The sequence below is a fragment of the Anomaloglossus baeobatrachus genome, chromosome 7, assembly GCF_048569485.1.
Source record: "Anomaloglossus baeobatrachus isolate aAnoBae1 chromosome 7, aAnoBae1.hap1, whole genome shotgun sequence".
Lineage (NCBI taxonomy): Eukaryota > Metazoa > Chordata > Amphibia > Anura > Aromobatidae > Anomaloglossus > Anomaloglossus baeobatrachus.
The window spans coordinates 33,355,294-33,372,259 of NC_134359.1; the positions used below are offsets into that span (position 1 = coordinate 33,355,294).

The 16,966-nt window shown below is 48.5% G+C and overlaps 1 protein-coding gene across 1 annotated transcript in view; it reads left to right on the forward strand.

Moving 5' to 3' along the window:
- The window catches only part of LYPD6 (LY6/PLAUR domain containing 6), an 83,138-nt gene that overhangs the window by 53,853 nt on the left and 12,319 nt on the right, over positions 1–16,966 (forward strand). Inside the window, exon 4 of the mRNA XM_075318810.1 lies at positions 1,898–1,996. Within this exon, the coding sequence (XP_075174925.1) occupies positions 1,898–1,996 (99 nt within the window). The remainder of the gene's footprint in view (positions 1–1,897; positions 1,997–16,966) is intronic.

Here is a 16,966-nt window from a genome sequence, read left to right on the forward strand (position 1 = left end):
TACCAACACAGCTTTTCCAAAACATGCATGTCACCCAGCTTTCCCAAAACCTGAATGTCAACCATGATTCTCAAACACCTCCATGTAATCCTCACCTGACTTCTCCAATCTTCTGCATGTCACCCAGCTTTCCCAGACTCCTATAGATGTATGCAGTAATCTATACCCACCTGCTTTATATGCAGACATAAGCTGGTCAGACATATCAGAAAGCTGTCATCTGCTCGCTCAGCCTACAGCGCTCTCTTCTGAGCCACTAGACACGTGCACGCTCGGCTCTGCTATGTCCTTCAATTAGTAAAAAGGCTGGACCCATTTAGGCTTTTATGCACACAGTCTTTTTTGGGATTAGACAGTGGCTATGCGCACAGATTTGTTTTGTTTTAGGAGGAGTTTTTGGAGCGAAATGCAAAAGTCCTCAAAAAACTTAGAGGTCCTGCTCAGTTTTGCTTCGAAAACACTGCAAAAAAATTTGGTGTGCACTTAGCCATGGATCAGAAAAATTCCATTTTTTTTTTTTGAAGATTTTCAAGATTTGGAGGATTTAAAGAGTTTTCACTCCAAAAACTCATTGAAAAACTCCTTGGAAGTCCAACCATATAATATGTATGGGGACCTCCCAGCCCTCATTAAAGGGAACCTGTCATCAGAAATTGAGCTTTAAACCTAAAAGTTTCCCCCTCTGCAGCTCCTGGGCTGCATTCTAGCAGGTTCCTGTACTTTTTGTGCCCCCTTTTAAACCAAATTAAACACTTTATAAAGTTGTACCTTTTTGTCTGCAATTCTTGTAAATCGTCCATGTGGGCGGGCTCTCTTGCGTCCGTTACTGTCCCTCCTTCTGGTTTACGCCATCCCCCATTGCTTCATTTCATAGATCAGGACGCCGCCCACTGCGCCCGAGGTCCCGTGCACGCGAGAACTGCTGGTGACATGGTCGCAGGCACGATATTATGGGCGGCGCTGTGAATGCATCACCAGTGCCCGCCCATAATACCGTGGCCGCGCTCTCCCCTTTGCCTCCTGCGTTCTGCGCAAGCGCTGGCCAAATGATCCGACGTCACCTTTGCCATCTTGCCCTGCAGCAGGAAATAGATGGGAGGAGCGGATCAGGCCACCACAGGTTACGAGGAGACGCTTGCGCAGAACGCAGGAGGCAAAGGGGAAAGTGCGGTCACGAGGTTATGGGCGGCACTTGCTGATGACACTCACAGCGCCGCCCATAACCTCGTGCCCGCGCAAAGCGTCACCAGCGGTCACACGTGCACACAGTGCACAGCACCGCTACAGTCGCACAGCGCATGCGCGGGAACACGGGCGCCCAGGGGCGGCGTCCTGAGGTTTGAAATTCAGCGTTCGGGGGCGGCGTAAATCGGCAGGAGGACAACAACGGACACCAGGCAGCCCGCCCCCATGGATAATTTTCAAAATTTGCATACGAAAAGGTACAAGTTTATAAAGTATTTATTTTGGTATAAAAGGGGCCACAAAAACTATAGGAAGCTTGCTAGAATGCAGCCCAGGAGCTGCAGAGGGGGAAACTTTTAGGTTTACAGGTACATTTCTGATGACAGGTTCCCTTTAAGGGCAGATGTCTGGGTATAGCAGAATTGGGCAGATCTACACATCAACAGGTTTGATCCTTTTGTTCTCGGGGTAGATTTCTTTCCCATTGTCCTATATGAGCACATGCACCGTAGGCTGACCTGAGTGGACATCCGTATGTCGGGGGGCTTTATAAACATGGCAGACATGTATGCGCCATGTTCGGCGCCATCTCTTGTGTCCCCGCCATCTTTTTTAGTTAAAGGTTGCATTGCTGTAATAGGAGCAGCTTCTTTAACGCGCACCTTGGTGATATAGATGTGTTCCCTAACAGTTGGATGTACTGTTTTTATAGCGACGCCGTACCCCGGGGGATTTAAATGTTTCACCTGCGAAAAGGCAAGAGATAATTACGAGTGCAATCGCTGGGCCCCAGATGTCTACTGCCCAAGAGGTGAGTGCTATCATGCATGAAATCATATTCTCTAATCCTTTAATGACTGTCACACACCGAATTTTTGCCCTCGTGATGAAAGCACATTGGTTACACTTGCGCAGCGTTCTGCTTTAGAACTTGGTCTGCGTGTCACTATAAATCCGCGCCCCCCCTTCCCCCGCCCGCCCCCGACTTTGTGAACCCAGTTAATTGTAAGAATTTTCCTTTAAAAGAATGTTAATCTGTTATGTAGAAGGTTTTGAAGTTTGTGTCAGTTTTAATTTTCGGATGAATAGAAAGTTGGGGAATTTCTTACCTTGATCCTATTAATGCGTAATTAAATGAAGGTTAAAGGGAAAAAGCACCCAGCAATCCGGCGCTGTACAATCCGAGATCTCCAAGGGTACGGGATACAATAATAGGCCATTACTTACCATTATGGAAGGTATATTACTAGTACCGGTACTATGTGCATCTATAATGCAGAGCCTGGAGTCTGATGGAAATCACTGCTACTCCATACAGCGCCACCCTATGTGCTCCATCTGGCACCGCCCCATGTTCTCCTTCCAGCGTTGCCCTATGTGCTTCAACCGGCACCGCCCTATGTTCTCCTTCCAGCGCGGCCCTATGTTCTCCTTCCGGCGCCGTCCTTTGTTCTCCTTCCGGCGCCGTCCTTTGTTCTCCTTCCGGCACCGCCCTGTGTTCGCCTTCCGGCGTCACCCTATGTGTTCCATCTGGCACCGAGCCATGTTCTCCTTCCGGCGCCGCCCTAGGTTCTCCTTCCGGCGTTGCCCTATGTGCTTCAACCGGCACCGTCCTATGTTCTCCTTCCAGCGCCGCCCTATGTTCCCCTTCCGGCGGCGGCCTATCTTCTCCTTCCGGCGTCACCCTATGTGTTCCATCTGGCACCGAGCCATGTTCTCCTTCCGGCGCCGCCCTAGGTTCTCCTTCCGGCGTTGCCCTATGTGCTTCAACCGGCACCGTCCTATGTTCTCCTTCCAGCGCCGCCCTATGTTCCCCTTCCGGCACAACCCTATTTGCTCCATCCAGCACTGCCCTATGTTTTCCATCCGGCACTGCCCTATGTTCTCCTTCCGGCACCGCCCTATGTTCTCCTTCTGGCGCCGCCTTATGTGCTCCATCCGGCGCCACCCTATGTGCTCCATCTGGTGCCACCCTATGTGCTCCATCTGGTGCCACCCCATGCGCTCCATTCAGTGCCGCCCTATGTACTCCTTCCGGCGGCGCCCTATGTTCTCCTTCCGGCGGCGCCCTATGTTCTCCTTCCGGCAGCGGCCTATGTTCTCCTTCCAGCGCGGCCCTATGTTCTCCTTCCGGCGCCGTCCTTTGTTCTCCTTCCGGCGCCGTCCTTTGTTCTCCTTCCGGCACCGCCCTGTGTTCGCCTTCCGGCGTCACCCTATGTGTTCCATCTGGCACCGAGCCATGTTCTCCTTCCGGCGCCGCCCTAGGTTCTCCTTCCGGCGTTGCCCTATGTGCTTCAACCGGCACCGTCCTATGTTCTCCTTCCAGCGCCGCCCTATGTTCCCCTTCCGGCGGCGGCCTATCTTCTCCTTCCGGCGTCACCCTATGTGTTCCATCTGGCACCGAGCCATGTTCTCCTTCCGGCGCCGCCCTAGGTTCTCCTTCCGGCGTTGCCCTATGTGCTTCAACCGGCACCGTCCTATGTTCTCCTTCCAGCGCCGCCCTATGTTCCCCTTCCGGCACAACCCTATTTGCTCCATCCAGCACTGCCCTATGTTTTCCATCCGGCACTGCCCTATGTTCTCCTTCCGGCACCGCCCTATGTTCTCCTTCTGGCGCCGCCTTATGTGCTCCATCCGGCGCCACCCTATGTGCTCCATCTGGTGCCACCCTATGTGCTCCATCTGGTGCCACCCCATGCGCTCCATTCAGTGCCGCCCTATGTACTCCTTCCGGCGGCGCCCTATGTTCTCCTTCCGGCGGCGCCCTATGTTCTCCTTCCGGCAGCGGCCTATGTTCTCCTTCCAGCGCGGCCCTATGTTCTCCTTCCGGCGCCGTCCTTTGTTCTCCTTCCGGCGCCGTCCTTTGTTCTCCTTCCGGCACCGCCCTGTGTTCGCCTTCCGGCGTCACCCTATGTGTTCCATCTGGCACCGAGCCATGTTCTCCTTCCGGCGCCGCCCTAGGTTCTCCTTCCGGCGTTGCCCTATGTGCTTCAACCGGCACCGTCCTATGTTCTCCTTCCAGCGCCGCCCTATGTTCCCCTTCCGGCGGCGGCCTATCTTCTCCTTCCGGCGTCACCCTATGTGTTCCATCTGGCACCGAGCCATGTTCTCCTTCCGGCGCCGCCCTAGGTTCTCCTTCCGGCGTTGCCCTATGTGCTTCAACCGGCACCGTCCTATGTTCTCCTTCCAGCGCCGCCCTATGTTCCCCTTCCGGCACAACCCTATTTGCTCCATCCAGCACTGCCCTATGTTTTCCATCCGGCACTGCCCTATGTTCTCCTTCCGGCACCGCCCTATGTTCTCCTTCTGGCGCCGCCTTATGTGCTCCATCCGGCGCCACCCTATGTGCTCCATCTGGTGCCACCCTATGTGCTCCATCTGGTGCCACCCCATGCGCTCCATTCAGTGCCGCCCTATGTACTCCTTCCGGCGGCGCCCTATGTTCTCCTTCCGGCGGCGCCCTATGTTCTCCTTCCGGCAGCGGCCTATGTTCTCCTTCCAGCGCGGCCCTATGTTCTCCTTCCGGCGCCGTCCTTTGTTCTCCTTCCGGCGCCGTCCTTTGTTCTCCTTCCGGCACCGCCCTGTGTTCGCCTTCCGGCACCGCCCTGTGTTCGCCTTCCGGCGTCACCCTATGTGTTCCATCTGGCACCGAGCCATGTTCTCCTTCCGGCGCCGCCCTAGGTTCTCCTTCCGGCGTTGCCCTATGTGCTTCAACCGGCACCGTCCTATGTTCTCCTTCCAGCGCCGCCCTATGTTCCCCTTCCGGCGGCGGCCTATCTTCTCCTTCCGGCGTCACCCTATGTGTTCCATCTGGCACCGAGCCATGTTCTCCTTCCGGCGCCGCCCTAGGTTCTCCTTCCGGCGTTGCCCTATGTGCTTCAACCGGCACCGTCCTATGTTCTCCTTCCAGCGCCGCCCTATGTTCCCCTTCCGGCACAACCCTATTTGCTCCATCCAGCACTGCCCTATGTTTTCCATCCGGCACTGCCCTATGTTCTCCTTCCGGCACCGCCCTATGTTCTCCTTCTGGCGCCGCCTTATGTGCTCCATCCGGCGCCACCCTATGTGCTCCATCTGGTGCCACCCTATGTGCTCCATCTGGTGCCACCCCATGCGCTCCATTCAGTGCCGCCCTATGTACTCCTTCCGGCGGCGCCCTATGGTCTCCTTCCGGCAGCGGCCTATGTTCTCCTTCCGGCGCCGCCCTATGTGCTTTAGCTGGCTTCGCCATATGTGCTCCATACAGCACACACTGTGTAATGCTTACACAGTATTGCATCCAAGTTACTATAGAAAAACTGGTGATGGTGGCACAGAACCACATTACTGTAGTTATCCTATGTTCATACAGAGTTGTTTGAGGAGTTTCTTGGCGCTGATCCACACCAAGGTCCTCCTGAAAAAAAAAAACGTTTGAAGAACACTTGGAAAATCTTCCTATTAATTTCCATTGCAAACACTCATTGGGCGATATTTAAAAACTGAGCGGAAACTCTCCAAATCCTCCTCCAAACTTCAAAACAACCTCAAAAAGTTGGCTTTTCAGCTCCAAAATCTCAGCAGAAAGACCCCAAGTGCACATAGCCAGTTTCTGATGCAAAAACTCATCAAAAAAACTTGGCTGTTCATATGAGGGTTTTTTTTTTTTTCTACTGGGGAGGTGGGAAATTCTATTTAGGCCACATGCACACGTTCAGTATTTAACATCAATATTTATTGTAAGCCAAAACCAGGAGTGGGTGAAAAATGTAGAAATGGTGCACGTTTCTATTTTACTTTTCCTCTGATTGTGCCACTCCTGATTTTGGCTATAGATACTGATGTGTTTTTTCAACTTCTGAAAAATACTACATGTGAACCAAGTCTACGACGTGCAAAGTTATTCGAGGCTGTGAAAAAGATGGGTTTCTCAAGTGGAAACAGTTTCTGGAAGTATTTTTTATTTTTTTTTTTAAGATTTTGGAGGAGTTTTTCATTCCCTGAAGCAGTTTTGAAACTTTGTGCCTAATTTGGAGCATTTTCCATCAGGAGTCAATTTAACAAACTCACTCCTGACTGTCTTTTCTCCTACTAAGTGTTTTCCAAATCTAAAAAAGGGAAAAAAAATTAAAAAAAAATGTATGAAAAGTAAAGGGGTTTTACAATTGAAATGAATAGGAAGACTTTTTCAAGTATTTTTAAAGAGGTTTTCAGGCATTTTTTAACACTGAGTCTTATGCTCATAGATACCAACAGTCCAGAATTTGCCAGGACGGTTCCAATTTTTCATATACATTCCAGGCAGATCTGAAACGTAAAAAAATCTGATGTTTTATGTAATCCCAAACTAAAAGTGGGTGCCACAAAGCACTTTGGGGGTATTCCCTGTGAAATAAGCAGCACTTTTGGGAGGGTCTGGGGATGGTATAAACATCCCAATTGCTCCAACTCTATTATTATCATGCATGAATGGGTCACATTGGTGGGTCTGGAAGGTGAGGGCGCCAAAACAGTCCCTGTGGCTAGTTTAAAAAAACAAACAAAAAAAACCCAAAAAACAAACATTTGCCATATTAACTGTGAGAGCGCTCATACAGTCACATTAGTCTCACTGGTTTCAATGCATATACGGAGAGGGATGTGGATCCATGTTTTACCCTTCAATCTGTTAAACGGGGGTTTCAGCACTTTAATATTGATTATACTGTATATCATTAGTATAGGTCAATAATATGTGATCATTGAGGGTCCGACTCTTGGCATCAGCTCTGGCGCATGGGAAGCTTCACAGCTCTATTTATTGCAAACACCCCCCCCCCCCAAAATCTGCATCTCCAAATACTGCAAGTGTGAACAGGTGCCAGCTACTATAACTACCCAAAACACAAACAAAAGCATACATATTCCTAAAGCTTAGCATGGACAAAACCGAATTCATTATCTTTCCCCCATCTCTCTCAACTCCTCCAACAAGCCTATCCATCAAAGTTGATGGCTGCTCACTCTCCCCAGTCCTGTGTGCTTGTTGCCTCGGAGTAACCCTCGACTCTGCCCTATCCTTCAAGCCACAGATCCCAGCCCTTTCCACCACCTACCACCAACTCAAAAATATCTCCCAGATTCGTCCATTCCTTAACCAAGAATCAGCAAAAACACTAGTGCATGCCCTCATCATTTCCTGTATCGACTACTGCAACCTACTGCTCTGTGACCTCCTTTCCAACACTTGCACCCCTCCCATCTATCCCAAACTCTGCGGACCGATTAATCCAACTCTCCCCTTGCTATTCCCCAGCCTCTCCTCTCTGCCAATCCCTTCACTGGCTTCCTATTGCCCAAAGACTTCAGTTCAAAACACTAACCATGACCTACAAAGCCATCCACAACCTGTCTCCTCCTTACATCTGTGACCTAGTCTCCCGGTATTTACCTGCACGCAACCTCAGATCCTCACAAGATCTCCTTCTCTGCTCCTCTCTTATCTCCTCTTCCCACAATCACATACAAGATTTCTCCCGTGCCTCCCCCATACTCTGGAACTCTCTACCCCAGCATATCAGACTCTTGCGTACCGTGGAAACCTTCAAAAAGGAACCTGAAGACACACTTCTTTCGACAAGCCTCCAACCCACAATAACTCTCAGACCAGTACACCACTGCACAACCAGCTCTGTCCTCACCTACTGTATCCTCACCCTTCCCCTGTAGACTGTGAGCCCTCGTAGGCAGGGTCCTCTCTCCTCCTATACCAGTCTGTTTTTGCAATGGTCATGATTTTTTAACTTGTTTTTATGTATAGATTTTTCACTTGTAAAGCGCCATGGAATAAATGACGCTATTATAATAAATAATAATACAGCCGCACTCTGTAGGTGCCAAGACATATGCAAACATAGAATATATTAAATTTAAACTTAATGCTCTATAAAATATACTTAGAAAGATGAAGATTCTTGGTACCAGAATTGGCCAGTTCATGTGAGCTCATCTACCGTGCCAAGGTGACCTTTCTTTGATGGGACCCTATCCGAGTGTCATCCCTCTCCTGGACTAAAGGTCCACAAATAGATACCCTGGGGTCGATGAGCAGAGAGCACAGTGAGAATAGAAGGCTGTCTACAGCTCAAATATATACTACAAAAACAAAAAAACTGCATCTCCAAATATTGCAAGTGTGAACAGATGTCAGCTACTATAACTACACAAAACACAAACAAAAGAATACAGCAGCACTCTGTAAGCGCCATGACATATGAAAACATAGAATATATGAAATTTAAACAGCATTAATGCTATATAAGATATGCTTAGAAAGATGAAGGTACTCAGTGCAAGAATTGGCTCATTCATGTGAGCCCATCAACCGCGGCAAGGTAACCTTTCTATGATAAGACCCTATCCTAGTGTCATGCCTCCCCTGGACTAAAAGCTCCATTTATTGTATAGTGGGAGAATTCTATTGCGCTTTATTGAATATTGGACTACCATGTTCACACATGGAAAAACGATACATCCTTGTGCTGCAGCGGCCATGTTTCAATACATCTTTTTACCTTTCTCTGCAGGAACCAGGGTTATTATTTGGAGCTACATGAATGCAAGGGGTTTATAGTGAAACCTAAACCTGAATTTTAGACTAAATAAACCAGCTTCATATCTATGGCAATAGACAATGTTGGGAAGTCTGAATCTAATCAGAAGATCATCTGTGCAACCCAATATTCTGATATGCACTTAGCGTCTCTGATCAGATAATACATTTCTTAGATTACATGGGATTTAGCCGAGGGGACAGAGCAGATGATCTGAGAATGGCACTTCCCATACAGTTAGAGTGTAGCAGCCTCTTAAGTATCCTCATTCAAGACGTCTCACCGCACAGTGGCCACCGGTCCGTGCAGACTGCGCACAAACAATCCACTCAATGATTTTCTTCCCACGCCCAGAAGCCAGGGAAAAAAAGAGCAAAAATCCATTATTAGTGTAGCGGCTTCCGGCTGCCTCCACATAGCGCTCTCCACCGAGGAAATGCTTAAGATTCATGGTTATTATTGGGAACAGATCCTGTCAATGGCATTACCAGGAAAATAGGTTCCACCAACAGAGAGGTGATTGCACATTTGTCAGGATCTCGGCTCCAGGCTTCTGCGTCCTTGAGTGACAGATTTGCCAAGTGTCGACACCGGCCAAGTCTGCTTTTTTATATGGCTCAGATTTTTATAAAATCTGCGCTAAATTTAAAAATTGACCAAGAAAGTAGCTTAAAGAAGACCTATTACCTCTTCAGACGTGCATGTTTTGGGCATTGTTTCCATACAATCAGCCATCCCTTGTTTAGTTATTTCTTGTAGGCATTTTTCTAATATGCTGGAGGGAAACCGATAACAGAATTCATCCCATATCATTCTATAGAGGCGTTTTTGTGCTGGACCAATGCCGGGGTGTGTTTTTCATCCAGTTGCTAACACTAGACCTTTGGTCATTCTCGGACACAAAGAAAAGGGCTCCTGTGCAAGAACAATACATGGGCCCTTTGCAGCCCAAGAGTTCATCATAATGCACAATCCCACCTACTTTGGAGGTAGAAATGGCCCCCCCTGACCTCTTGGGACCCTTTATGGTTGCACTAAGAATATGTCGGCCCCTGCTTCCAGTGCAAAAAGTTAACAACTTTGTCATCAGTTGTGTCTGGCTTCGACAAAAAAGCAAGACCGGCTCCAGGATTATGCGGAACTTTGGTTATTGAGTCCCAATGGGCCAATCTTTAGCCCGCTTTACACGCTGCAATGTATCTTACGATGTGTCGGCGGGGTCACGTCGTAAGTGGCGCACATCCGGCATCGTAAGGTACATTGCAGTGTGTGACAGGTACGTGCGATTGAGATTGAACGGTAAAACATTCATCGCACGCACATCGTTCATTCCTCATGAATTGCACGTCAGATTGTTCATCGTACCCCGGGTAGCACACATCGCAGTGTGTGACACCCCGGGAACGATGAACAGATCTTACCTGCGTCCTGCAGCTCCCGGCCCACAATGCGGAAGGAAGGAGGTGGGCGGGATGTTTACGTCCCGCTCAGCTCCGCCCTTCCGCTTCTATTGGCCGGCTCCCGCGTGACGTCGCTGTGACGCCGAACGTCCCTCCCACTCCAGGAAGTGGACATTCGCTGCCCACAGCAAGGTCGTATGGACGGGTAAGTACGTGTGATGGGGGTTAATCGTTTGTGCGGCACATTCAACAAATTGAACGTGCCGCACATACGATGGGGGCGGTTATGATCGCATACGATATCGTATGTTGGATCGTAAGGTGTAAAGCAGGCTTTTGCTTTCAAATTGTCTTCTTTTGCTTCAAAGAGCTATGTACAGTATTTAGTTTTTGGGGGTTTTTTTTTGGTTTGATAAAAGTTGTGGGTTTTTATCATTGCCATTTTCCATTCGACTTTCTGATCTCTTTTTATTCCATTTTCTTTTGAGGGGACCAAAAAGAGCGATATTGATTATTTTGGTACAGCACAGATGGCATCCATGCTCTATGGTGCAGGCTCAGGTTCTGAGCTCGCTTCATACATGCATTACTCAAAGGGCCAATGTATTGGTCCCCAGAATTCATCCAGGTCCGTCGGGTGCTGATACGACCCTGCATATAACAATTTGTTGGATACAACAGATAGATCGAAACTCAGCTGTATCAAATTCATGTATTCTCCATGAAGCAACAATTGTCAATAATTATGCTTTAAACTCTGTTTTTACTCACTGACAATTGGGTGTAACAATTACCCTTGACAAATGGTGTGTCACTAGAATTAGGACACCCCACCCCCAGTGGTAACACCTTGTGATCAATTTATACATTAATTTCTAGGAGGAAACATGTCCGATCCTTTGTAAACCAAATGCATAAAGTAGCAATAAAAGAAGTGATGCAAAATTTGAACAAAAATTTAGGAAACAATCTTCTATTGGTAATTGATGGCATAAAAAAAAGTGTTTTTTTTCCTTTCAGGACCTTCAAAATGCACCAAATTTACAATTGACTTTAAGTAGATTTGGTCGATTACATATTGGTCAGTACTCGGTAGTAACGATTTTGCCAGGATTGCAAAGGGAGCTTAGAAAAACCAAACCCAAAAGTGGGAAGACCTAGTCATATTCAGGGACATTACTTGGGTTACGTGTCCCAAATTTTGCTTTCTAAACCTTCGTAAGTATGCAAATGCCATCGTTGCACTAACTTTTGACTTGCATACAATGTGCCATTATTAGAAAACATCAATCTATGAGATTTAGAGAAACATCTAAAGAGCCTGTGACAAGTTTTTCTCAAAATCTCCCATGGTGAATCCGACCAGGTGGTTGCAAAAGTGGTTGTCCGTCTTCATCTGTTGAAATGGTCGTGGGCCGAACAATGGTCCGGCCGAATATTTGGCCGCATCTATCTCGGGTGTTTCAGGAGCACTCACTTTGCCGAGAGCACCTGTGTTCTCAATGAGGGAGCCATTGAGACTACTTTGGCTCCCTATCAAATCTCCCATGGTGCATCTGACCAGGTGGTTACAAAAGTGGTTGTCCTTCTTCATCTGTTGAGATGACTGTGGGCTAAACAATGGTCCAGCCGACTGTTTGGCCGCAGCTATCTCGGGTGTCTCAGGAGAAATCACTCTGCCGAGAGCACATGTGTTCCCAACGAGGGAGCCATTGAGACTACTTTGGCTCCTTATCAAATCTCCCATGGGGCATCCGACCAGGTGGTTACAAAAGTGGTTGTCCGTCTTCATCTGTTGAAATGGCTGTGGGCCGAACAATGGTCCAGACGAATGTTTGGCCGCAGCTATCTCGGGTGTCTCAGGAGCAATCACTTTGCCAAGAGCACCCGTGTTCCCAACGAGGGAGCCATTGAGAACTACTTTGGCTCCTTATCTCCTGGAATACAAAAGGATTGAGAGTCTGAAATTGGAGACACCGACTCTGTATCTCCCCCGACAGCATCTGTACAGGGCTCCCATACACATTACACCGTCGGCTGAACTTGTTGATATCAGTGGGTTTGGTTGGCGTTAGTCCAATGTATATAGTTGACTTACAAATTGGGCTGAGTAAATCTGCAAAATCAGCTCCAGACCATATTAGGGACTTGCATTTATACTCTGATTTAACTGGAATTTTCCTTTAATAATCTTTAATTCTAGAAAACATGACCTTGTGGGCAGTAACGGTGCAGGCTGTAATCAGTATTGTTATGGTGGAGCTGTACTTTGTTTAGTTTTTCATTAATTCCTTGGTTTAATTCTTTCAGGGCAGGAATTTGTTTGCCGTGAGCGACCTCATACCTCATTCCTGCTTTCTTACTTCTTTCCATTACTGCCCTGTGCTGCCTTAAGGCGATATGTCTCCTCCACCTCTGCACATGTGCCAAACAATAGAAAAGTGGGACAGGGGAAGGTCATACCCTACTAAGTACAGGATAGGCATGTGGGGGTATTATTACTTTTCAGGCAAAATGTACCATGTAGACAACAAATTACGTGGGGTCCTTTTAAAGGGAACCTGTCAACCGGATCTACCCCTATAAACCTCTCTGACCCGTAGTTCGCACATGAACAGATCATCATTCGATTGTAGCATCTTATGTTGTCTAAAAACTACTTTGAAAAAAATTCTTCATCTACAAGTGAAGGCTGAAGTGTCCACTGGATGTCTATGGACCATGGAAGTGTCCTGGTGACTAAATTGGTGATAATTTTCTGCTGCTGTGGATCTGACAACTAAAGGGTGCTTTGCACGCTGCGACATCGCTAATGATATATCGTCGGGGTCACATCGTTAGTGACGCACATCCGGCACCGGTAGCGACATCGCAGCGTGTGACACCAAGGAGCGACGATCAACGATCGCAAAAACGTTAAAAATCGTTGATCGTTGACACATCGCTCTTTTTCATAATATCGTTGGTGGTGCATGCCGCTGGTTGTTCGTCGTTCCTGCTGCGTCACACATCGGTATATGTGACACCGCAGGAACGACGACCATCTCCTTACCTGAGACCACCAGCAATGAGGAAGGAATGAGGTGGGCGGCATGTTCCGGCCGCTCATCTCCGCCCCTCCTCTGCTATTGGGCAGCCGCTTATTGACGCCGCTGTGACGCCGAACAAACCGCCCTCTTAGAAAGGAGGCGGATCGCCGGCCACAGCGACATCACTAGACAGGTAAGTACGTGTGACGGGTGTTAGCGATGTTGTGCGCCACGGGCAGAAATTTGCCCGTGTCTCACAACCGACGGGGGCTGGTACGCTCGCTAGTGATATCGATAGTGATATTGCAGAGTGTAAAGTGCCCTTAAGACCATCAGCGAATCCCAAGAATAAGACTTTTGGTTCTGGAAAATTAAATTCTGCAGATTACTGTCTCAAATGGAGTGGGAGGTATGAAAGGTTCAATCTCTGCTCAATTCATTGTCTATGGGACTACCAAAGAAAGCTCTCACAAGGATGTTTTTGAAAGCATTGCCGACTGTCATGGCGGCATCAGGCTCTGCAGAAACTCCAGATTCTTGTACTCTGCATTCTAATGTCTCTGAGATATGGAGACTCTGGCATTGTCTTACAGACTTGTAGCTCCTAGGCAGGCTAGTAAAAGTTAATCTCTGCTGCTCTGGTTGTTAATCTCCTTTTGTCACATGCTCTGGGAGAACCAGTTATATTCTCTTTCCTCCTATATATGTTGGCTGGACACTTTCATTAGTGCCAGCTATAGCTTGTCTATACTGGTTTGGAGGGGTGGCTTTATCCAGACTTACTGGTGGTTGTGTGTTATATTGTTATGAACCGTTTTGTTGTACTACCTTGCTTCATTTGTTTCTTAGCATTCATTTCTGAGTGTGCAGTGTGACTGAGCTTCTGTTATTTCTGTCTAAATCTGTGTCTTCCCGTACACTCCTGCCTCCTCTTTCCCTAAGGAAAGGGGGGGGGGGGGAACAGATTAGTGATTAGTTCTGTTTAGGAGTACAGCATGGCACGAGACTCAGGCATCTCCACCATTAGGGGTAATCCTGAGGACGGGGACAACCTAGGGCCCTGTAATGTGAGAGACAGTATAGGAGCCAATTGTCCCTTGCTATTCTACAGTGACAGTGTGACAAAACCTGAGTATTCTTTCCCATAGACTATGTAATTGGTGTCATTCAAAACTGGAACTTCTCCCACAAAAAAACAAGCCCTCAAATGACTATGTTGATGGAAAAGTAAAAAAAGTATTTTTATGACAATTAAGTAAAAAATTTAACTTTAGAAAATCTTTTAATGCAAAAGAAAGGTGGTGGGAGCGGTTAAGAGGGATAAGTCCTGCTGATAAATTCCCTTTTAAGCAGGCATAAGAAAGCACAGATTATAGTTTCATATTAACTATTTGCCACCCAATAGACGAAAGTTGTCAGTGCAAGATGATGCAGATTTACTTTAATTTAACAGTTGATGTCAAACATGATTGTAGTAAAAAATCACTTCATGTTACAATGGAGGAAGAACCCTTTGTAATGTAATTGACTCTATTTCCTCAGTATATTTTGCCTCTGTGGCCTCACAATTTGCCTCTCTGGCCCCTCTTTGTTTTTCCTCTTTGGCCTCACATTTCAACTCTGTGGTTCTTCCTATGTTGTGCCTCTGTGGCTCCACATTTCACCTCCAAGGCCCCTCTATATTTCACCTCCATGGGACTTCTATGTTTCATCCCTGTGGTTTTTGTTTCTCCTCTGTGGCCTCACACTTTACCTCTGTGGTGCCTCTTATGTTGTGCCTCTGTAGCTTTACATTTCACCTCTGTGGCCCCTCTTATGTTGTGCCTCTGCAGCCTCACACTTCGCCCCTGTGGCCCCTCTTATGTTGTGCCTCTGCAGCCTCACACTTCGCCCCTGTGGCCCCTCTTATGTTGTGCCTCTGCAGCCTCACACTTCGCCCCTGTGGCCCCTCTTATGTTGTGCCTTTGCGGCTTCACATTTTGCCTCTGTGGCCCTTTATATATTGTGCCTCTGTGGCCCCTCTTATGTTGTGCCTTTGTGTCGCGGGCGGAGGAGGGGACGCTGCGCTCTCCCACTGCTCGGGTCCGGACGCTGCTGCTGCTGCGGCTGCCGCTGCTCGGTGGTGGCTCGAGCGGTGGGCCGGATCCCGGGGACTCGAGCGGCGCTCCTCGCCCGTGAGTGAAAAGGGGATTGATTGTGGGGATTTATGGTTATTGTCCGTGACGCCACCCACGGTTGTGGTGATTTTGGTGACACCACCGCTGCTCTGTACGGGGATCCCGGGAGCGATGACCGGGAGCAGCTTTGTTGTTAATTCCTCCCTCCGTGGGTAGGGGGTTGGTTGTCCCGGGGCCCGGTGATGGGGTAGGGGTGGATGGCAGGCGGGTTACGGGGCCTGGTGAGGTGCAGGGTTGCGGGGGCAGCGCTGTGCCGCACGGCATGGTGGTACTCACTCAGCCCAATGATGAAGACACAGTTCTCGGTAAAACACTCGGCTGGATGTGTTGAGGAGAGCCATAAGATCAAATACTTAATTAACCTCTTGACAAGGGATTGTGGGAAATATGTCGATTTGCCTTACATAATTCAGGTTTCAGATCATACACATGACACAGATATAAAGATGGCTGACATTGCCTGTTTCTCCACACCTTGCCTGGAATGCAAGGAATGTCCAGATGTAAGAAGATACCATATAAGGGAAGACCCCTGGTCAAGCTAGAAGACCAAACCAAAGATCAGATGACATTACAGACCAGACCATCCAGCATGGATCCACCAGATGACGTCCCTCCCATCACCATCACCATGGATCCATCCAATGATGTCATAGACCCGCCTACAATGACGCCTACCAATCAGCTCATGGACTAACACATTGTTCGATCCACTGACTAATGAACACATCCGGACATGCCCCTTTGCAAGGTTATATCAGAGCAAGCGCAGTTGTAATAAAGCAGAGCATGGGCTGACTTCTGTCGAGGAAAGATGAATATCCGACTGTGTCTGATCTCATTTTTCAAGCATGCACTCGATCCACACCAATTTGGCCAGGCAGTAGGCAACTAGTGATCTCTGGTTAAGAGTTCACCTTAACATTATTGGTGCCCAACGTGGAGCCAATAGACGGAGACACCTGAAATCCTGATGAACCGGCAACTGGAATGGCATGACGTGCTGGACACCCCAGGAAACTGATCACTTCCTAACGAGAGTATGGTAAGTCTGCTGATTTTTCATAATCTGTAGTCTTCCCGTGGTCTCGATGGGGTGTGTGGCACTGATTGCCTGACTGTGTCCGGTTTGTTGGGGTATCTGTTGACGGGCAGACGTGATCTCTGGTTAAGAGTTCACCTTAACAGATGGACGGGTCCCACAGACGGCTGCGGTGTTGTTGCTCCCGGCAGGTTGATGGTGACTGCCTTTCCCTGCACCTGTGTATGGTTGTTGGTTCCGATGGGTCCCCACCGGTAACCCGCTCCACAGCTTGGATGTGGGCTGGAGGAGCCCCTTTCTTGCCCGCAGGCTCTGGCCCTGAGAAACTGTTGCCTTGGCGGTGGCGGTGTCTCCCTCTTTTGGTTGGACTGTTGCCTTCTGTCGGGACTTAGCTGTTTGGAAACCCAGGAGGTCCCCTTCACTAACGGATTCGGCAAATTCACGGTGACTCCTAGCCTTGCCGGGGTCCGAAAGCCCCTGCCAGATGGTGCTGACTTCTCTTCGTGTACCGGTCCGGTACCGCCGGGCCACCGCCCGTCCACGGTCCTTACGGTAACTCCGA